The sequence below is a fragment of the Pseudophryne corroboree genome, chromosome 4, assembly GCF_028390025.1.
Source record: "Pseudophryne corroboree isolate aPseCor3 chromosome 4, aPseCor3.hap2, whole genome shotgun sequence".
NCBI classification, from domain to species: Eukaryota; Metazoa; Chordata; class Amphibia; order Anura; family Myobatrachidae; genus Pseudophryne; species Pseudophryne corroboree.
The window spans coordinates 400,338,742-400,361,746 of record NC_086447.1 but is presented as its reverse complement, the minus strand read 5'-3'; the positions used below and the strand labels follow the sequence as shown (position 1 = coordinate 400,361,746).

At 38.3% G+C, this 23,005-nt stretch overlaps 1 protein-coding gene across 4 annotated transcripts in view; it reads left to right on the top strand.

Annotated features, from left to right (window-relative positions):
• Positions 1–23,005, top strand: part of KHDRBS2 (KH RNA binding domain containing, signal transduction associated 2) — a 620,233-nt gene that overhangs the window by 547,742 nt on the left and 49,486 nt on the right. For 2 of the 4 annotated variants that reach the window (XR_010175991.1, XR_010175992.1), the window contains 3 exons: positions 10,854–10,946; positions 12,911–12,967; positions 13,847–13,964. Coding sequence is in view for 2 of the 4 variants with exons in the window: in XM_063916743.1 (XP_063772813.1) it covers positions 10,854–10,957 (104 nt within the window). In the remaining 2 variants the exon portion in view is untranslated. Of the gene's footprint in view, positions 1–10,853; positions 11,604–12,910; positions 12,968–13,846; positions 13,965–23,005 lie in introns of those variants that run through there. The other 2 variants (XM_063916743.1, XM_063916742.1) reach the window with 2 other exon arrangements.

Genomic DNA, 23,005 nt, shown 5'->3' with positions numbered 1-23,005 from the left:
GTTATTATGGGCCATATCTTTCTCTCTCTTCTCTTTCTCTCATTTTTCTCTTAAACTTAATTGTATTGTATTTACTGTGTAGTTACCTGGTTAGTTAGTCTATGTTATATTGTAGTGTATGATTTGTATTTGTATTAATTCTTTTGCAAGTATATCATTCAAAATATATATATATTAGGCGTTGGACCCTAAGCCCAGGTATCTGTGTATTTCTTATAGAGTTAAGTATTCTCAGAGCGTCGGTGACGCTAAGACTGCTTTTAAGCTAGTAAGGTTATACTGTGTTGCATTTACACCATATCACTACATAAAGGGTTTACTGCATAATACACTGTTTATGGTTTAGATATAAAGGTTTTACATTGTGAGCGTATGCGCCGCTGGTGATCTCCTCGTGGTCTCGAGCGGTCGCATCGCTATAGCGAATCATTACGGTATTCGGCAGCCAATAGCGTGCTTGCCAGTGATCTCTTGGCCGTGAGCGAACGTAACGCTTGAGCGTCTCGACCACGGCTAAGCGATTGTTACGCAACGTGCGTACCCTTACGGTACTTCATACGTAGTTAGCGTACAGTGTTCTTAGACCTCATAAAGGGTATTATATAAGATAAATAATCTGCTTTAACAAGGACATCTATAATTAGCCTGCACCAGGGGTTATACTTACTAAAGTCCAAGTTTATAAAAGTGGAGATGTTGTCCATAGCAACCAATCAGATTCTGGCTATTATCTTCTAGAAGGTGTCAGAAAAATAAGTAGAATCTGATTGACTGCTATGAGCAACATCTCCACATTTGAAAACCGCACTTTAGTAAATATACCCCCAGGAGTGTGTATACAGTATATGTGGGACAGCTAATATCCAATAGAGATTACTCATACCTGTAATATATGAAAATGTTTCCCATTTTACAGAACTGTAACTATGTGTAACCCATTCATTGCATTCTATAGGTGATACAATTAATTAGATCCTCTAATTTTTTTTTATAGCTTTGCCTCAACCCTTGGTCAAATAGCAAGTCGAGCTTTGTGAAATTTCAGAGTACCTGTTTTATTTAGTATAATTCTGACTTTAATTGAATTTTAGCCATAAACTACCTGCTAACTCTAAAAAGATATTAAATAATTAGTTTCATTATTTATGTTTTTTTATTTTTATATATATATATATATATATATATATATATAATGTAAATTACTGCTTTCTGTTCCTACAGTATATGTACTGTGCATTTTATGGTGATCATTGGTGTCTGTCTTATATGGCATTCATTGTAATGCCTTTTTAATTTTATGGTGGTCACTTTGTTTATTGAATGGTAGTAACTGATGGTTTTTGTATTATATGGGGTTCACTGGGATGCTCAGTGTATTACATGGCAGTCACTGATGCTCTCTGTATTATATGGCAGGTCACTGTAATGCTCTCTGCATTATATGACAAGTCACTGCAATTAGGGTGGCCAATCCTGGGCCATTTTTTCAATACCGGGAATTGGGATTGAAAAATGGTCAATCCCAGGATTCCCGGGATACCTGGGATTGGCTTTATTCCTGTGTGTGTGTCCACCCACTCCGCACTGCCCCTCCCCACCCACCCCACACATAAATCACTTCACCAAACTGCTTGGGGGAGTGGGAGGGGATCTTCCTTCAGCCACGGTGACTGCACAGGCATCGAGGAGGAGGAGGCGGCGGGTGACGGCTGCCTTACCAGTGGCCTCATCAGTAGGTCACTGCGTCGGGAGGAGGGAGCCGGGCAGAGTCTGAGTATCCTGAGTATGCTCAACACTGATCCCATAATCCCCGGGATTGGACCTTCAAATCCCGGGATTGAATCCCAGACTATTTTTGGCCTAAATACCAGGATCCCACTGATCCCGATCCTGGGATTGTCCATACTAACTGCAATGCTCTCTGCATTATATTGCAGGTGACTGTGATTCTTTCTGTATTATATGGCAGACTCTGCAATTCTGTATGCATTATATGGAGGTCATTGATGCTCTCTGTATTATATGGCGGTCACTACAATATTCACTGCATTACAGTATATGAAAGTTACATAGGTAGATGGTGACTATTATCTACTGAGGAGGCAGCAAGCTGAGTCCTCCCTGATGACAGAAAGCCTTGCTTCACCCCTGAACATCTCTATCTGCTGCTCAGCCTCCACAATATCAATATATGTCTGTGTATTATTATTTAATTGCCTCTCTTGGCAGTTTGGTATGTCATTGTTTTTCCCTTCTTCACACATGACAGGCATGATGGGTATCTGAGGGTTACTACAGTTGCTGTATGTTCACCCATTGGATCCTGGATGACAATATATCATGGGGCACATGTATTAAGCCTGGAGGCGGCATAAGGAAGTGATAAATCAGTGATAAGTGCAAGGTGATAAATGCACCAGCCAATCAGCTCCAGTTAATTTACATATTGGGGCTAATTGGCTGGTGCGTTTATCATCTTGCACATATCGCTGCTTTATCACTTCATTATGCCTTCTCCAGTTTAATACATCTGCCCCCATGATCCAAAGGGGCTGAACAGGCTATTAAAGAGCTCTCCCTTTTTAGGAAGACAGCAAGTGTTATCAACATCCCTTCCTCAATGGTCATGATCTCTACATGTACAGTATATGTAAAAATAAGTTTTAAATGTGTTTTTATAATAAAACAGTGAATCAAATAAAAGGAATTCATTAGCTGTCATTTGGATTATTCTTGGGTGTACTCAGGTTAAATGGTCTAAATTAGACCAAATCAGAGGAATCAAGTTCCATTCTCATTACTTCAAAATATATACAGTATGTAGGAAGTGGAGACTATAAAATTATACTAGAACAATAATTGGGAATTAGAAACCATATTTATAGATTCAATCATTTTGGCGCTCCCCATACACAACATTATTAGGTGCATGATAGTGTGTAAATAACTTACATAAAATCTGACTTAAACCAAAGTTTTTGTTTTTAAATATTTTATTCAATGGGCGATAAAAAAACAGGTGGTGCATGCTTCATAAGAGTGAAGAGGTAAGGGAAATTGAGGTGATTGAAAGTATTTAGTAGATATGTCCTCCATAGTGCTAGCCACATCTCCAGCACAGGCCACAGACCTTGTGTAGACCACATGCACATATCACTAGTCACACCCCACTACATTGTATACACCCCCTGTGACATCACACAATAGGCCCTTCAGACATTTCAGCTCCAGGCCCATGTGGACCTTAATCTGGCATTGGCATTAAGTCTCATAATCTGATTGGACAGCTCAATCAGGAGTAAACCAAATTAGCCAGAAGGATTGGGGAATAACAATCTCCTAGGCTACCCTGCCTCAGTATTTAGATTCCTTCAGTTTTAGGAGCAGATTTACTGTACTATCCATACTGTTACAAAGCCTGCTGATGATCATTGGCTTTGACTGATGGATTTCAATGGGCAGTTGTAGTTAATTGTTTTCCATTGAAATCTACAGTATTATTTGAATACATAAAAGTTTTCCAGTGGGCGGACCAATCTGTCTGGCCACTGACTCACTGAGCTCCCTGCTGACCTGGCTTCTACTGTACTGAGAAGCGGGAATGGAGCTGTGTTTAGTGATCGCAGTGGCTGCGATCAAGCTCATGCCACACTTCCTTCGTTTGCACTGCCACGCCCCTGTTTTTTTCCTGCGCACCCGCAGTGCTCCATCTCTGCTTTGGAAATGGAGCGTTGCCACCCCTCCCGCCCCGCGAATGCCTCTGCCTGTGATTGAAAGGTAGAGGCATTCGCATTTTCTGCTGGCGCATGCACAGGATGGGCGCTGTGCATGCGACAACGGGGCAATCATAAAAATTCCGGTTGGAACGCTCTTTGCAATCCAACCTGAATTAGCCCCATAGTTTGGGTTTGAAATAAGTATATTTGGAAGGTTTTATCAGGGGCTTCCTTATATATGTTTTTTTTTGAGTGAGTCATGTGATTGAAATGGTTTGGAAAACACTTTTGCCTGGTGCTTATTCCTACATACAATATAGGTCATTTATGAAAGGCACTTGAAGTGCACTGCAAAATACTTTGAGTGTGCACAAATGCTTCTTCATTGTCCAATCAAAGGATATGAAGATACCCAAACTGCATACTATTATATTTGAACAAATCTTCACATTTACTGTAGCTGAACCCCATTGTAGAGATGTACATGGACTGCTGTGCTTTGGTATTTTTTTGTGTGTATTAAACTGTTTTTGTGTTTTGGCTTTGCCTAAAATTCCTCATGTGTTTTGGTATCGGTTTTGGATTTGGAGTGTTCAAAACAGGTAAAAGCATGTAATGTGTTGTTTTTGTTTTGTTCCAATAATATTATTAATATCATTAGTGCTCAATTATATTCATTAAAAATCAATTTTAACATGATAAAGAAATAAGTTTAAAATGGTGGTGCAGACTCCAGGACATAACAAGAAAACAGAGAAAAAAAGGTTTTACAGACTTCCAAGCTCAATAACAAAAATACATTTAAAATGGTGTTTCAGACTCCAGGGCATGACAAAAAAAATGGTAGTCCAGACTTCAGAGCTTGAGAATATGACCACAAAGAAAAAAGTTGCTCTAGGTGCTGAAATTAAAGGGATAACTCCATCATGTTATGCAGTCTGGAAAGCATTCGTTTACATGTTTTCCATAAAGCATTAGGATTTACAGCTTTCAAGGTCCCTGGCTATAACACTCACATTTGTCAGTAGTCAACAAAGATCATCACAAGAAATGGATGTTTGGCTGATGCTCTGTGGCTCTGGCAGGGATAGCTGGAGGAGGGGATTATCACTCACTCCAGTGGCTGAGCTGTTAATGCATCTCAAGTTTATTGCTTCTTGCTTCACCTCAATGAGAGTCCAAGCAGCATAAGCTATAGTGCCACATTAAGTGCTGCTATACTACATCTCTCTGTGAGAGTATACATTATAGATGATATATGGTACTCCAAAGTATTTACATAATATGACACTTGAATACTAATATGCGTACAATAAAATCCATTGAATGCATTATTTGCTGCCAATTGCTAACTAAAATAATGCATGTATTCAATTGCTGGGGAGTGGTCACAATATTCAGCTTCACGTATAACCAAGAATTACAGCACTGCAACATTGCAGATTTCCCTGATCAACTGTATGGGATGTGAGAAAACATTTTCAGTGTTAGTGAGCAGAATTCTTGCACATTGCAAACACTGGTATTAAAATAGCCCCTTAATAATGCTAGATGAGACATATACTGTAGATATTATGAAAACAGTAACAGCTGAAAAGACTACAGAACCAATTATTTTTTTCTTCTTCAAGTCAGTGAGCAGAAAAATGATGATTATAAAGTGTTAATGACTTGGCCTCATTTTAACAACTCTATGAATGTAATTGAGACATGAAATATTTATGTTGGACTCTAGGGTACAGCTAGCAAATTAAAGTACTGTATTGAACAATTTGTAAAAAAAATCAGAAGCAACACAATCAAATCCTTTAATTCAAGCTAGTTACAATCTTCAGTAATCCAGAGGCAGGCTTTCTTACTGGCATTGACCAAGTAGCCCAAGAACATTTTTTTATGAGACTGTGATTATTACACTTATTAAAGTCCTAAGAATGTTTAAGCAGCCTAACTGAAAAATAAAGGGAAATGTAGAAAGAATGCACATGACGAAAGAAAAGGATTACATATCTCAAAGGACACATAAATACACAAAATAAATGAAAGTATGAAAATCATACAAAGCAGCTTACTGGAAAGTTTGGAAATGAAAAAAAGCTAATTTCATGGGCAGATTGAAATACTTACATTTTCTATCTCAGACAAACATAGCCTATATCCAAGGAATGAGACACAACTCAGACAATTGATTTGATATGGAAAAAACTCAAGTTTTATAGATCTCTTTATTTCTTCATGAATGTTTAGTATACAGTGATAAAAGGAACTGAGCTTCATTTCAATGCAATCATAAAAATAAAGTAACTTACTGTAAGGAATTACTAACTAGACTTAAAAAGTATTTATTCACCATTAATAAACCAAAATTCACTTTTTCAATGTGTACAATATACCATAATTGTTGATCTGGCTTCAATATCTGATAGTGGGGATAATTCAGATCTGATCGTAGATGTGCTAAATTTAGCACATCTACATTCACTTACTCTAACATGCGGGGGGACGCCAAGCACAGGGCTAGTCCGCCCCGCATGTCAGGCCCTACCACCCCACCCACACGGGTGCAAAATCACTTTTACACCTGCTGAGTAGCTCCCTGCCTGCGCAGATATTGCGCACTGGCAAGCAGCTACCTGCTGCATCCTGGGTCACAGAGGCCCGCCCCCATAACGGTCCAGACATGCCTGCATTGTCCGGACATGCCTGTGTTGTCTGGACCGTGCCCTGCCAACAGTGTTCTAATGCCCTTGGCACGCCCCCTCCTGCCCCGCGTCCACCTTTGTCTGTCAATCGGGCAGAGGCGATCGCAGCCCAGAGATGCCGTTAGCATCTCACTGGGCTCCTGGGAGGGTGCGTGAGCGCGTTCCAAAAAGGGATTCAGCTACGATTGCTGCTGCAGCAATCCAGTTTGAATTACCCCTTGTGCCTCCTTGGTAGGTATACAATAAAAGTTATGACTGTTAGTCACTTATTATACTTTCTAGGAATTTTAATCCATATTTCCATACAAAACTGAATCAATTGTGGTTGAAGTACCTCCAACAAAATAAACCTAATTGAATTCTAGGATTTGATTCCACTAATCAGAAACTACCAATTTAATATTTGGTTAATTTACTTTTTATGTTTTGGATCATTGTCCTGTTGCTTTCCATTATTATTTTATTTTTTTATTGTAGATTTTATTATAGATATATCCTTCGGACACATTATCATCCTGTAGTCAAATAACAATATCATACCCTACAGGTTGCCCATGAACCTGTGTCTTTCTATCAATTTTAGATAAAAAATAATTTGTTTAAAAGAACCATTATGCACCCTACCAAAATACTCAAAGATCCATAATGCTAGACAACATGAGGTGGTTCCCACTATAACAGGTAAACCAGAATTGTTGTGTCAAGTCTGTTTCATTCCCCCTTCCATTTTTGTGATTTTGTTTTTTAATTATGTACAGTAGCATAATTTATAATAAATGGCTATGAATGAAAAAAACTTTAAGTGAATAGTCAACAGTTATATAATAAAATCATATTTACCTATTTCTTGAGCCACTGTTGATGGCATAAATATATTTATATTTATATGCCTGTGTTGTCTGGACCGTGCCCTGCCAACAGTGTTCTAATGCCCTTGGCACGCCCCCTCCTGCCCCGCGTCCACCTTTGTCTGTCAATCGGGCAGAGGCGATCGCAGCCCAGAGATGCCGTTAGCATCTCACTGGGCTCCTGGGAGGGTGCGTGAGCGCGTTCCAAAAAGGGATTCAGCTACGATTGCTGCTGCAGCAATCCAGTTTGAATTACCCCTTGTGCCTCCTTGGTAGGTATACAATAAAAGTTATGACTGTTAGTCACTTATTATACTTTCTAGGAATTTTAATCCATATTTCCATACAAAACTGAATCAATTGTGGTTGAAGTACCTCCAACAAAATAAACCTAATTGAATTCTAGGATTTGATTCCACTAATCAGAAACTACCAATTTAATATTTGGTTAATTTACTTTTTATGTTTTGGATCATTGTCCTGTTGCTTTCCATTATTATTTTATTTTTTTATTGTAGATTTTATTATAGATATATCCTTCGGACACATTATCATCCTGTAGTCAAATAACAATATCATACCCTACAGGTTGCCCATGAACCTGTGTCTTTCTATCAATTTTAGATAAAAAATAATTTGTTTAAAAGAACCATTATGCACCCTACCAAAATACTCAAAGATCCATAATGCTAGACAACATGAGGTGGTTCCCACTATAACAGGTAAACCAGAATTGTTGTGTCAAGTCTGTTTCATTCCCCCTTCCATTTTTGTGATTTTGTTTTTTAATTATGTACAGTAGCATAATTTATAATAAATGGCTATGAATGAAAAAAACTTTAAGTGAATAGTCAACAGTTATATAATAAAATCATATTTACCTATTTCTTGAGCCACTGTTGATGGCATAAATATATTTATTTGTACATTCAGATAATTTTTTCATGCAAACTAAATAAGATTAATTTACAACTGACTTTTAACAAGAATACCAAACCAACAAAGATGAGACAAGAGAGCAAATGCTTCATAAGTATGAAATATCTAAATACTGATGTTGGCCAATTAGAATCCAGAAGAAGCACAGTTCACCCACACCAGCTCCTGCTGAGGTTAATTATAGTGGCTTCAATAAGTATCATGACAATCAGTCAGGTGCATAGACCAGTGGCACCAAGAGCGGGGGGAGCAGGTGCAAATTACCCAGGCCCAGGCTGCTGGAGAGGTCTGGAGGGGAACCAGGTCTGATCCCCCCAAGTATACCTGTTGCGGGCATCATCTGCAACATCTCCCAGTGATAGCTTTGGGAAGATGGCACTATACATAGAAAGCAAAGACTCTGGCGCTGTGCTGGAGTCTATGCTTTTTAGTGGCCAGTGTCATCTTCCCAAATATCACTGGGAAGATGGCGCTTGCCAGGATGGAGGGACCCACTTCCTGCTCAAGTAAGGTGAGAAGCGGGTGCCCTCCCCAGTGTACCACCCCTTGTATCCCCTGCATTAAAATTGCAACCCCCTCCCCCACCCATGAATCACATGGGACTGCTTCGCAGTCATGCAATTATAGTTTTATATTAATATTTGTTAGTTAAGGGTGTTGATGACTTTTATTTTTGTTAAATTTTATAAAGGTACATTTTTATTCATTATTTGTTAAGTTATCATCGATTTATGAATTGCTTTGAAATTATAATTCATGTTATATTGATTTGTAGGGTACCATAGTTCTGTGAAATAAATGAAAATATGATATTTCAGGAGTATACATACTTTTGCTCATAACTAGATTTTGGTACGATAGATCACTTAAAACCATTAATTAATCTATGAATCCATAAATGATACATACATGTATAACATATATTCTCACATTAACAGGAGTTTGAGTTGAGGGTGGCTGTGTGCAAAACTAGTGCATGGGCAACTCTTTCATACAGTATGTGTAATGAGAAGAATGGGAAAAATTCCCTTTTCACACATGCTCCCACATTTTCCATGTGTTTCCCATGCGATGTCTGTTGGAAAGGATTCTGTTCTTTAAAAGTTACTATCTTCCCTACTCCATGTAGGAAGGAATAATGCAGAGCACTGATGACTTTTGCACTCTGCAAGTACCAATCTCATCATGGAGCAACAGCTGAGCTGTGCATTGCAGCACTCTGACCCCTTCACCACTGTATACTGCAAAAGGGTAAAAGCTACTGGCAGCGGTGGATTGGGAACAGAACATAACTAAAGCTTGTTTTTGCTGTTGGGACAAACAGGAAGAGCAAAAGATAAGCCTAATGTCCTGATTGGCTGTAAACCCTATCTGTAATTCTAGGAATGCTGCTCTAGAATGGCAGACAGGAAGTTTAGCTTATCAATACAGGGGGCGGATCTCTGCAGCAATCAGAAAGAACCAAATACCAAAACCTTAACAGACAAAATCTCTGGGTCACCCCCTCCCCCCTTATCATGAGACCACAGCTGTATGCATTAGTGAATTTCCCATTAGGAACATGAGGCACATGCCTAGGGGCCATACTTGGATGCTTGTGTTCGTAATGTCAGCCTAAAAAGTACCAGTAACTGCAAAATATTTCCACTGCACTGTACCATATGCCATATTGAATGGAATGTAATTGGGTAGTACATGCACATATTGCCTATGTAAGCTGTGCCAGTTAGTAAATATCTATGCATAATTCAAAAAAATTGTGGCTTTTTTATTATTCTGTTAAATTGGCTATCATCAAATGAGGGCTTATAACATTCAATAAAAATAATAAAATTAAGTGAGGGGGTGTTGCCATTACTGTTGTGCCTAGGAGTTACCCTTACTCATAAATCTGCCCCTTGCTGTATGTGCAGTTTGGGCCCACCCATAAGTCAAGAGCAAGTAACAGAGCCCTCTAACTCCAATCCATGCTGCAGCATTTTAACATAAATTTATATTGGCATTATAAATAGTGATCAATGTGTATCAACACTCACCAGGTATAACAATAGATGTTGAAATGTGCTTTTGTGTGGTTTTGCATTAAATTTAGTTGGGAGTTTGGGTGTATTTCTTACTTTATTCACAACCTTTCTTTTTCTCTACTATAAGAAATTTGTATGCCAATGGGACATTTGCCCATGTAAATAGAAGAAATTATTATAACAACTATAGAGAGAGATGGGATGTGATAGATGATGATGATGATGATGATGATGATGTGAGAGGAAGGTTGCTTATGAATTATACAATACAATAATATTTTCATACAGTACCACTACAGTCTCTGCAGATCAGTTTAATAAATAGGTAACAACTTTTCAAACAAAAAGTGCAAGAAGGTCAGTCAGTGATTTCTAATTAAATAAATAACAGGTTTATTAGAGTAATTTAAAAGACTTAAAAATATTATTTTAATTGCCCAGTGACCAGGATATATTGCATTCCACATCCTTATCTCCTCTGTGAATACCTAGTATACATGAGTATACCGGGCCAATAAAGTCGATTCTGAATGCAAACTTTTGATTATTCCTTATCATTTTGAAAGTAGAATACATGTGAAATGTAGAATTTTTTTCAAAATTAAAACAGATTTTCTTTTTGGTCAGTTTTAGGCCAGGAAGAATGGTCCTCATCGCGACCTAACTTAAAGGCACCACTTCAAAGAACAACTAGAGGAGGCTATCGAGAGCATCCGTATGGTAGATATTGAAGGTCTTCCGCATTTGTGACCTCTTCCTAGAGACAGTATATTGCCTTTTGGCTCTGCATAAGACAGCAACATGACAAGTAATAGTCCATTTTTATATTGGGATTACTGCTTGTAGTTTCCCTATATACATCCTGTATTTGCGACAACATTGGTGTAGCATTGGCTTTAATATTACTTTTTAACCTGGACTGAAAAAAAAAAATGCAGGACCATTTTGTCTAAAACCATGAAACAAGTTAATGTTCTCTTGGTTGTTATTCATTGTGATGTATAAGTTTTTAAAGCATGAAAGTGTGACTGCATTGAAAAGTCTTAGTAAATAAACAACTTGTCAGGCCTTGAATTTTGTGCAGGGTTGCTAAACTATTGTAATATGATTTTTGAACATAATATAATTAAATTGTAGAGAGGATGTTTTAAACTGGCTTTTTAAATACATGTAAGAAACAAAATGTTCAGTATTAAGTTTGTAAATTTAATTTAAAATGCTGTTTTAATGGGGTTGAAAAATAATCAGCTACTGTAATGTACAGTATGTAGCTAACTGAATCTGTCAGTGTATTAATTTGTATTTGTTAAAATAATTACATAAAGATCAATGTGTAATCTTCTCTAAATAGGAAACCATAATTTGTCAAATATGTTTGCTATAATTTGTCAATAAAGCTGAAATTTTTTGTAAGAAACTAAACTTGCAATTACTTGCTTTCTACTGTAGATTTAAATGCCTGCTGTATTTCATTTTCTAGGGATGACTAAAATGTTTTACATTTAAAACTGCAAAATGAACCCAAGTTTGTTTTAAGTATCTTGTGTAAGATTTTAAAAGTTTTAATAACTTTTGCTTGTTAAATAATTTAAAAGTTAATCTAAATTGTTATTTGATTCGCGGTTAGAAAAGACTAATGTTCAACATGTTAATGGGAGAATGGATACAGTGCGATAAATGACTTCTAAACTACTTTTTAAGCTTCATCTTGCTAAACAAAAACTCTGACTTGTTTGTACTACTAGCATGTCTCTCGTGAGAATGTAATGGAGTTAAAAGAGGTAAGATTACCACTTACCACCATTAGACTGTCCTAATGCCTAGATCATCAAACGTCGACTCACCCTAAACATTAAATATATTATTTAACTTGTAATCATTGTCAAGAGTTTGGTTTTCACTCTTATGAGCGTGTTGGCTGCATCTGCTTAATAACTTTATTTCTACCAATAATCATCAGTGTCACTGCCCAGTTGTTGCTATTTAACTTCAACTTCAAAAACTTTATTTGTAATTTCCAGTGCTAAATATCATGAACCTTGAAAGCAGTGTAAAGGGCTGATATTTCTTTTGAGACTATCAGACTTGATGGCTGATGATTATTAAGGAAAAGTGTCGCAGGACTCAAAGGATGACTAAACCATAAACAGGTAACACTAATAGTAACTCTGTAATTTTCAGTATGCGAGTAAATGTTAAATATTCTCAATTCTTAAGCTACCTATAGTTAAAAAAGTAAACCTACAAGGTTCCTAACAACTAGGACTTTAGGCTATTAAACCAATAATTAATATTAACTAGTAACATCAAAATTATAAATCTCAAGTAACTAAACAGAACTAAAATTAACAATAATAGTAATGCAACTCTTGCTAACATCAGCTCTATAACTTAATATTTTGAAAAACATGAAATAGGGCCACCAAAATGATTCATATTTAAAATATTTATTTTTGTTAAATCTTAAATGCTGGCTTTTTGTCACTGTGATTGGTTTACTTTTTTGATGAGAATATAGTATGAACTTGTATAATTTGTACAAATGGAGAATATTACAATGCAGCTGGAGTTGCATGCTAATACTCTGTAGAAATTACATTGATTAAAATTACTCCACATGACTGCATAAAATTGTGATGAAGCAAAAATGTATTGTTTACTAAAACTTTTTTATTTCATTTCAGATACTATGTTTAGTCAAGAGCTGATTATCTAAATTAGAGATAAACGTTTAAATAAAGGTAAGCATAGCAAACAAATGTAAGATACATATCTAAATTACTTATATTATATATTTTAAGCTTCTTTTTCTCAAAATGTTAGACCCAAATTGACTTGTTTGCATTTTCTTCTTCATACCAATCTTTGATTGTTTGTTAGTTATAGTTCTCTAGTTTTGGGTAGCTAGAAAGTACAGATAACTCAATGGATCACTTTCTGAACCTTTCAGTGAGCTGCCATTACACCAAAAGCATTTTTGAGGTTACCTATCCCACATGTAAACAGCACCAGACCACTGGAATAAACACAACCACTTCCTCGCTATCTGATATTGGAGGTGATGGGGTGTGTTTATTTGTTTTAATAAATGTAAGCACTCCCTTTGTACTTCCTATTGTATGCTGTGTTGCAGTCAGCCACTACTCCTCCAGTAGTCAGTACTGAGACTGACTTTCCTCTTTGCACAATTCCCCACAACCTTCTCCACAGAAGGTAAACAGCCAGCTGCAGAGGGACTTGGAGAGTGGAACACATCTAAGTGTGCTTCTAGTAACTTTCCACTGTCATTGAAGCTGGATCATCACTACATATTTTTAGTTGCATTTTTTGTTTTATTAATCATTTTTATTCTTGAAAAAAGAAATGTTATGCAATAAACATTTTACTATTAAGTTTTTCATTTAAATATAATTATATGTAAGACTAAATAAAGGTGAGATTTAGTTTGGTGCCTTACCGCAGTCTCACTAATAGCATAAAATAATTAATCTGTTTCTTATTGTCATGTCCCAGCTATATGCAGGGAAAATAAATTTTCTAGCCATCTTATACTTTACGTTCATGGCAATTAAAATTACTATATGTAATATTACTGAATTACATTTGTCTGTACCGCACAGCTCATACATACATTCCTAAAAGAATACTGGACTGAACAAGTTACAGAAGTCTTAACTATTCCAGTGCCAATGTTGGAGATTAGAAGTCTTAATTATTCCAGTCGGATGTTGGAGAACAGTAAGTTTCTTTAGTTGCTGAAGAATAATTGAATATACTGTATGGCATTTATTTTTATTTTTTTATTTTTACCCAAAAGTAAAAAGACAATCCAGACATTTCCTATGTACAAGTATTACTTAAGATACCGTTTTCTTAACATATTTTAGATATGTACTAACCTCAGTAATTCTAAGGAGTACTATTTTTGCAATTTTTACCGTGAACTGACATATTGTTGTGCTCACAAATTATTATGGTTAAATTAGATATTCATAGAAAATGAGTGGCAACAATATCATTATAAACTCCAAAGTATATAAATAATATTATGAAGGTCTGATATTTGAGTTAAATTTTTTAGAACACCCTTTTTAAATCAACATCAGTAGCCCTACTTACTGTACTTCGTAATGACAGCAGACATGTGCAAGCCAGTGAGGTCTTATACATTAGCAAAACATTTATTTTTATCGTCTGGCTGGAAAGATACATCATCGGGATGATACAGAGTGAGTACTAAGACAATTTGCTTAAAGAGCCTTGTGCAAAATTTCTCTGTGCATTCCAATAAAATGAGCACACACATATGCAGCAATGCAGATTTGTGTTATTCTAGCAATTTCACCAGCCTGTTCCTGGATAGATAAAAATATTTGTATAATATTTGGAGGAATTGCTTGCACTTCCTTTTTTATTTGTATAACTTGTAGTAGATTGCTTTCTTTAACTATTACATTTACTAATTAGATTTTTTTATGATTTATCATGGTCACTATGATGGTCCCTATTTCAGTAGCAGATTTACCGCTATGCTACCAAAGCAGTTGAAGGTCCCAGGCGCTTCCCTCAGTCTCCAGTGGGCTGACGAAACTCTAGGGCCACCTGTATGTCTTCTGGCAGGTGACTTTAAAAAAAATTTTAACATGCGGCCCTGCACCCGCCTCCAGGAGTCTTGTGCAGTGCTGCTTACGTGAGTTTGTACGTGGGCAGTCAGTGCTTGAGGAGGAAATAATGGCTGCAGTAATTAGAGCCGCCACTGCACATAATGGGGGATAAACAGCAGAGCCAAAAATTACCTCAGGGAACTCTTGCATAAGCAACAGTGTAACAAGGTTGGATCATGGGTCTGGCTACACAGATGGTTCTTGCTGGGGCTGGATGAGGAAAAGCTGGGCCTGCACAGAGTGGAGTTATATCTTGGGGTGACATGCTTTTAGAGAGAGATTAGAATAAAGGGCCTGGTGGGGGAGGGTATAAGACAGGGACAAACAGAAAGAGATACTGATCATTGGTGTATGGGGTCAGCTGTGTGTCCCAGCATCACAGTTCAGTACATGGCATTTGTAGCAGCCTAGTCTCATTGCAGGGTTCCATTAGTTACTAACCTGATATCTCTATCACTTTTAATAACTCAACAATCAACCCTACACCACAAGCTTGCTGCCTAGGTGGCATTCTTGACTCTGAACTGTCCTTTGTTTCCCACATTCAATCTTTCTCAAAATCATGTTACATACAGAACATCTAAGAAACATATCCAAAATACGACCATATCTTACACAAGACACAGCAAAAGCTGTAATCCATGCACTCATTATCTCCCGCATTGATTATTGCAATAGTCTTCTGACTGGTCTTCCCAAAAATAGGCTTTCACCACTACAATCCACTTTAAATACAGCTACAAGGCTGATTTTCCTAGCTAGACGTTCATCATCTACGGATCCACTCTGTCAGTCCCTCCATTGGTTACTGGGGGTGATAGTTTGTGGCATGGATAGTCAATACGATGAAATACGTCCCCTCGTGGGCTTGCTTTGCTTGCCACGCTTCTTGCTCGGTAGCTCACTCCGCTTACCTCACTACAAGGTTACTAAAGATAATAGTTTGTGACTTAGATAGTAAATGTAGCAACAGTTGTAAAAATTAAAAAAAAACTAAAAAAAAGTGTTGACCTTTTGAACTTGTCAACCTTTTGACTGTCGACTTTTTCACCCTGTCGACCTTTTGACCATGCTCAACCTATTGACTGTAGACCTTTTTAGTGTAGATCTATAGACCAGATATCCCTTTCCACATAAGACAGCGCTCCTCTCCAGTCCCCACCTACACAGCTGATTTGGTGCATGCCGCCCATGTGATGCCAATCCTAGACATTTTTGGCATACACTGGCTTACTGGGAGAGTGGATTGTTTGATGGAGGGAAGCCCCAAATTGGTCTCTTGCTTAGGGTCCCATGAGGTCTCAATCTGCCACTGTCCTGTTTTGTATATCAGTCACTAGGATAATCACTGTAAAACATATTTGTCACTAGCATGGATTCTATATTGTGTGTTGATCTTACGAATGGTTACGGTTTTGCATATCAGTCATTGAAATTGTCCCTATATTGTTTATCAGGCTCTGTAATAGCCCCTGTATTATACACTGTATCAGTCACCACAATTTGCTATGTATTGTATAGAGGCCACTAAAATAATATTTGTATTGAATAGAGGTCACTAGAGTAGTCTGTTTTGTGAACTCGGCTGGTAGGTGTTGTTATTGAGTATAGATATTTGACATAGTAATTTTTAACTTATGTTATTGAATATTTAAACCAAAACCAGGTAAGGCAAAGTACATCTGCAGGGTTTTTATCACACCCTTTTTATATTGCAGTTTCCTAATTGGAAAGATAGGCCACTTACTTGTGTCTGTCTCACAAACTGAAGGATGCCAGCCAGCCCCTGGGAGATGCATAGGCAGAAGGATGAGAGAGGAACATTTAGTTTAAAGTAGGGTTGACAAAAGACTAAAGAGGTGCAATGTGTCAGTTCACAAGAGTGCAATGTGTCAGTTCACAAGGCAGAAGAGGAGTAAATTGTGGTAGAATGAGCAAGCACTTTTTAAGAACGTTTGTCAGGGTAAAGTGCCATGGCTGTAGAGGCAACCATAGTCAGTTGATGGTGACAGCTTGATGCCAGCATCAAGAGCAGTGCTGACACTACAGGCTAAAAGGGTATCTGCAGGATATATGCTAGGTTATTCATGCAATTACAGGAGAACATGTGTAATCAATATGTTGGAGCACCACAGTGTTCCTTTCTCAAGACTCCTCTTTAACCACTTAAGTGATGATTTTTTTCACCAAACCCCACTCCGAAATTGTCATTTTTTTAAATGAGTGAATTAGGTGAAGAACATGAGTTTAACCCTATCCAAAGTGATTATAGTTAAAAAAAAATGTAATAAATATGATTTAAAAAAATATATATAAATATTTTTTCAAATATCGAAACATCGATTGGGAGCATCACAACGATCAGACTATCAGAAACATTGCGACCATCGCGGCTTTCATTTTGAAAGCTGGGACAGCCTCCAGGTACACAAGGAGGGTTTGGGGGGGTTAATTTACACTACTCAGCAGCTGCTATTGTCTGCAGCCGCTGGGGGTGGGGAATCCTGCTGTGCTGACTGATCAGCAGTGATCGCAGTGCAGCAATCAGTGGGGGAGAGTGCAGGGAGGCAGAGGGACCTTCCGGTCCCTCTGACAGCAGCAGCAGAGGGAAGTTTCCCTTCCCTGCTGCTGCTAGCACAGTTTATCTTACTGGTCGCATCCTGTGCAACCAGGTCAGGCAAGTGGTTATGGTGAATTTTAGCACAATTCCATTTACAATTATTTATGAAGGATAATTTTCAGCAATTAGTTTCACCATGTAGATGACCACAGGAAGATACCCTCCTGTGTAAAAGAAGATAGATAGATAGATAGATAGATAGATAGATAGATAGATAGATAGATAGATAGTTCTAGCCATACCATATTGTATATTTAATCATTTTACTGTTAAAGTACAGTATGTACTGGATTTTTGTTTAAAATTTGACATACAGTAAATGTAACCATTCAAGTCCCTCCCCACCAAAACTTAAATAATATATAAAGACGGCTAATAGTAATGTAAACCGTATAATAGAGGTAATATGTGTATTACGTTTAATCAATATTCAATGTACAATGTTAACCAACTACTTTCGGCTATTACAGCCAGTATAGTATATTATGTTTAAATGCAAGAGTATAGAAATATTTTACATTCCATTCTTATAAAAGTGTTCATGTTGGATGATATTAGTCATTTTAATCTCCTGACACAGATGTTCTCTGGCGTTAAGGTCAAGATGGAGAAGCCATCCAAGTATATATATTTTATTAAATTTTAGCCTTTCCAATTTTTCTTTTACTGTACCATGTATTTTGGATCACTGTCCTGTTGAAAGACAGTTTTTCTCCTCAGTTTGATCCTTTTGGCAAAATATAGCAGATAATTGCACATAATTTGTCTGCAATGTATCAATTCATTTTCCTATCATCCTGAAAAGGTTGCTTGTCCCTGTCATAAATGCCCTAAAGTACATATGATATTATGATACCAGTACTAATGTTAATAACTGATTGAGATGGTATTGCCTAGCTGGTGTGCAGCACTTGGTATAGACCATCATACTACTTAGAATTCTAAATATGTTCTAAATGTTCACTTTATATACTCTCTGTCTGATGCAGAGTTGCACGCGTGTTGGCACCATTATAGTCACACTGCATACACAGAACTAGTTCAAGATATTTGCCCATATGGCAAGTTGTAGGCATCTATGCGGCTGTACCAGTCCTATCCATAAATTGTTCAATTAGCCATCATCACTGTTAGCATGAATTTGCACTAGACCTACTGTATACCCCATGCAAAAGATCCCCGAGACAGATCTCTGCATGTTAGCATAGCATGCAATTTCAACTTGACACCCTGAATACACAATCACTTAAATTAGTCTGTGTGGTCACCCCATTGTCACTCAGTTAGGCCGTTTCTGTAGAAAGTAGAGTAGCGAATGAGATGTCTGTCTTGTAATCACCTTATGATGCACTGAGGAACAGATCTGTCCTCACTCACCTGCCATATTTGCACCTTATGATGCTCCACCATACTGTAAGTAGTGATTCATACTTTTTTCAGAATTTGGTATCTTATTTGCATCATAGCCGCATACAAAGTAACTTGTAGTGTACCAGACAAATTAGACTAGTACTTCTGTCGCAAAGGATTGGTGCCAAGTTGCAGATTAAGTGTAATGATACATGATGTGTGTTATGGCCAAGTTGCTTTTATCAGAACTTTGGGGGTCATTCTGAGTTGATTGCACATAGCAACTTTTTGCTGCTCGTGCGATCAACTTGATGCCGCCTATGGGGGAGTGTATTTTAGCATAGCAGGGCTGTGATCACTTGTGCAGCCCTGCTATGCTAAAAAAGTTTCCTGCAAAACAAGACCAGCCCTGCAGCTACTTACCCAGTGCGACGAATCCAGCGATGAAGGTCCCGGCTGTGATGTCAGACATCCGCCCTCCAAATGCCTGGACACGCCTGCGTTCACCTTACCATGCCCGGGAAACAGTGAGTAGATGCCCTGATCCTTCTTCCTGCTGTCACTCTTCTTGCAATTGGGCCTGCGATCGCTTTCTTCGGTCCTGGCATCGTTGCCCGGCAAATGCCATCACTCGGAAATGACACGCATGCGCAATGCGGGCGCCACGCAGCCACAGTTCTGACCCATTCGCACGCAGCGAAGAACCGCTGCATGCGAGCGGGTCGGAATGACTCCCTTTGTCTTTTGCCTGTTTAGCCAGATTAGCAAATGAGTCAGATGCAGAAGTGCATTAAATGCCAGCATCAGTATCACAGCTAAATTTACACCACCCAACACACCACAAAATGACTAGATATGCCATTGAAAGATAATACGCAAGCCAACACAATTGTTATTAAATGTGTGATTTGCTGCGCAAAATGCTCTGCAATAAAGGGCGTTTTGGGATTGAAGGTCAAAATTATTTTTAGTAATTTTTCCCCCTATCCTCAAATTTGACAAATAGCCCAATTTGGGGCATCACAGACTTGCAAGTTACAGTAGTTGCACCAGTCCCAGTGACTCTTTATCAAAATATGCATCTTATTCACTAATCTGACCTACTGTAAGTACAATGCTACTTTGGGAACAGGCTGATGACTGGCTGTGTGTACCCTGACTGGCAATCAACAGTAGCCTGGCAATCACAGCCAATCAGTGGCCTGTTCCCATGGTAGCAGCCACTGATTGACTGGCAGCTCTGCAAATTACAGAAATTGCGTGGTTTCCACCATTTGCAGAGATGAGATATATGTGTATACTCATATAGCTCCTCTAGGACCAGATTGGTTTGGGTCACTCTTTTTATTTTAAAGCCCTGGGATACCTACTGTACGTGGAGATGTAAACCGAACAGCACGACGGTAGGTGAGTATGGATTTTTATAACCCCTATGTAGTGGATTCTACTTGACAAGTGGACCGAGCGATACCAGGGAAATTGTGAGTATATGTGAGTGTGTGTATTAAAGTTGTACTGTCTATGGTGTGTTTGTCTTATGGTTTTTTAAATAATTCTTTTACAAGGGGACATGTTGGTACTTCTGGTTTTCTGGCTATGACTTTACCCCTATACCGCTAGTAAAAGTGCTAGTCCTGGTAATATGGGGGACCTCTATGCATTTTTTCCCTTGTATTTCTAGCACCAGAATAGGCTCTATAGCTAGTTGCTGGTTCATTGAAATGCGAAGGACCCCCACTCCATTTTACACCTTATTTCTTGAACTAGGACCAGCTCACAGAGCCTGCTGCTGGTTACACTTTTGGGGGAGACCCCATGTATTTTCACTGATCTGTGCAGGCTACGCAGCAAACAAGCTTGCTAAATACAAGTACATTGATATGGTGCATTGAGGTGGGAATTTGGTGGGAATTTGAGTGATTTCACATAAGGGATTCTTAGTAAATTCTCCATTTGCATTGGAACCAAATGGTAATTTGACAATGTTTGTTCAAATGGTGATTTGCTGTAATTTGGTCTGCAATTTCAATGTGAATTTTCCCATAGTAAATACATGATTTTCAAAACTGTTTCATTATTGCGAAATGAAAAACAAAACACAAAATCACCCAAACTTGATATTATAGTAAATTTCCCCCAAGGTGTACTAGATGTGAACACATCTAGATAGTGGTTAAAAAAAAAATCTGTCCAAAAACTGAACTTGGGTGTAAATCTTTTTTTTTTGTGGCCAAATATATGAATCTTTGTAAGGTAGAACATTTTCCGTGAGACGATTCTGTACAGACAGTCTTTGTGGAATGCCTTGGATATTGTTGATTAGTGTAAATTGCCCGCTATTAAACCTTTAACACTTTTAATGTTACAGTTGACTTAACCACAGGATTGACCTTGCTTGGCACAGCAGGATCCCCCCCTCCAGCGGATGCAGACAACGGCAGCCGATGGGGAGTGTAAATGAACCCTCCCACGCCACCCCCAGACCCCCCCTGTATACCAGCAGGCTGTGCCGGCTTTCAAAATGAAAGCCGCGATGTTCCCGAACGATGTTTCGATGTTTGGGGGGAAATGTTTTATTTTTTACAAAAAGAAATCTTTTTTTTTTTCCTTTTTTTTAACTAAAATCATTTGGGATAGGGTTAAATTCATGTTCTTCACCTAATTCACTCATAAAAAAACCCAACAATTTCAGAGCAGTTTTTGGCGTCACAAATTGTCAGTTAAGTGGTTAAAGTTGTGCTTCTCTATATTAATATCTTCAACTTGTTTGGAATTCATAATTTGTGGAAAAGAAATGTAAAAATAAAAAGTGTTAATCCCAACGGATTGCCGTATTTTAACTCTGCTCCAAATCCTACCCCTAACCCACCCCTCCCACAGCCTAACCCTAACCTCCTCCCCCACACCTTCCCCCCAGTAACCTAACCATAACCATCGTCCTAATTCTAAGGCTAGTACTTACTGACGGGATCCCGCGTTCAGTATTTTAACAGGATTAGATCTGCCAGGAGATATATATATATATATATATATATATATATATAAAAAGGTAGAGGTGGTCACTGTAGACATTCTTTAAGGGGGTGGTCTTCAGTATGCCGACTGACGGGATCCCGGCGCACATTATACCAGCGCCAGAATCCCGACAGCCGGCATACCAACACTTATTCTCCCTCGTGGGGGTCCACGACCCCCCTGGAGGGAGAATAAAATAGCCTGGCGAGCCCGCAAGCGGCTCATTTGCGCTCGCCACACTGTCAGTAAGCCGGCGGTCGGGCTCCCGGCGCCGGTATGCTGGTCGCCGGGAGCCCGACCGCCGGCATACCATAGTGAACCCTTTTCAGGTGCCAGAACAAATGGATGATATATGTGCAGAATGGAATAGCACTCAGAATGCATAAACTATTTGCAACAATTTGGGGTCTGCTTATGACCCTTTATCAAGCTACAGATGTATCCACCGTTATATTGAGTAGTTTTCTGTGCCTAGTCACAACATGACTTATTAGCATAAACCCTTCAGCTATTGTTCTCAACTGCAATACAATACAGAGAACAATACAGCAGGGGATTAAGTCATTATAGCAGGGGACTAAATCTGACTGGCCAGTCTCAGTTAATCCTATTAACCGTCAAGATAAATGTGGATACATCTGTATACAGTGCTCCAGGTGTGTAGTATAGTAATTTATCAGCACTTTTTTCCCTACTCTATTTGAACTGCCTTGCATGATACAAGCATGTCCGCTTAAGAATAACAGCACCTGGTGAGTGGGGGTGGGGGAAGGTTAGGGGCTGTAAAATGCATACAAGAATATGCAGTTGACTACCTACCTGATTTTTTTGGGGAGCTTCATGCTTCTGTACATGAACTGACAATGTTACCACCCATGCAATCCTATGTGGGGAAATGAGTCTCTATACAGACCATACACCATGAATATGTTTACGCACACAATACACTGGGATCTATTAAATTAGTAAGTGGGTATAAATACTTCAGCATACATTTGCTTTTCATGACATAACTTCCTCAAATCATGCAGCTGTTGAATCAACATTCACAATTTTGGACTACTACTAGGCTCCCTTAATAAACACAAACAACACAGACATTTATATATCTGAATTCCCAGGCCAACATA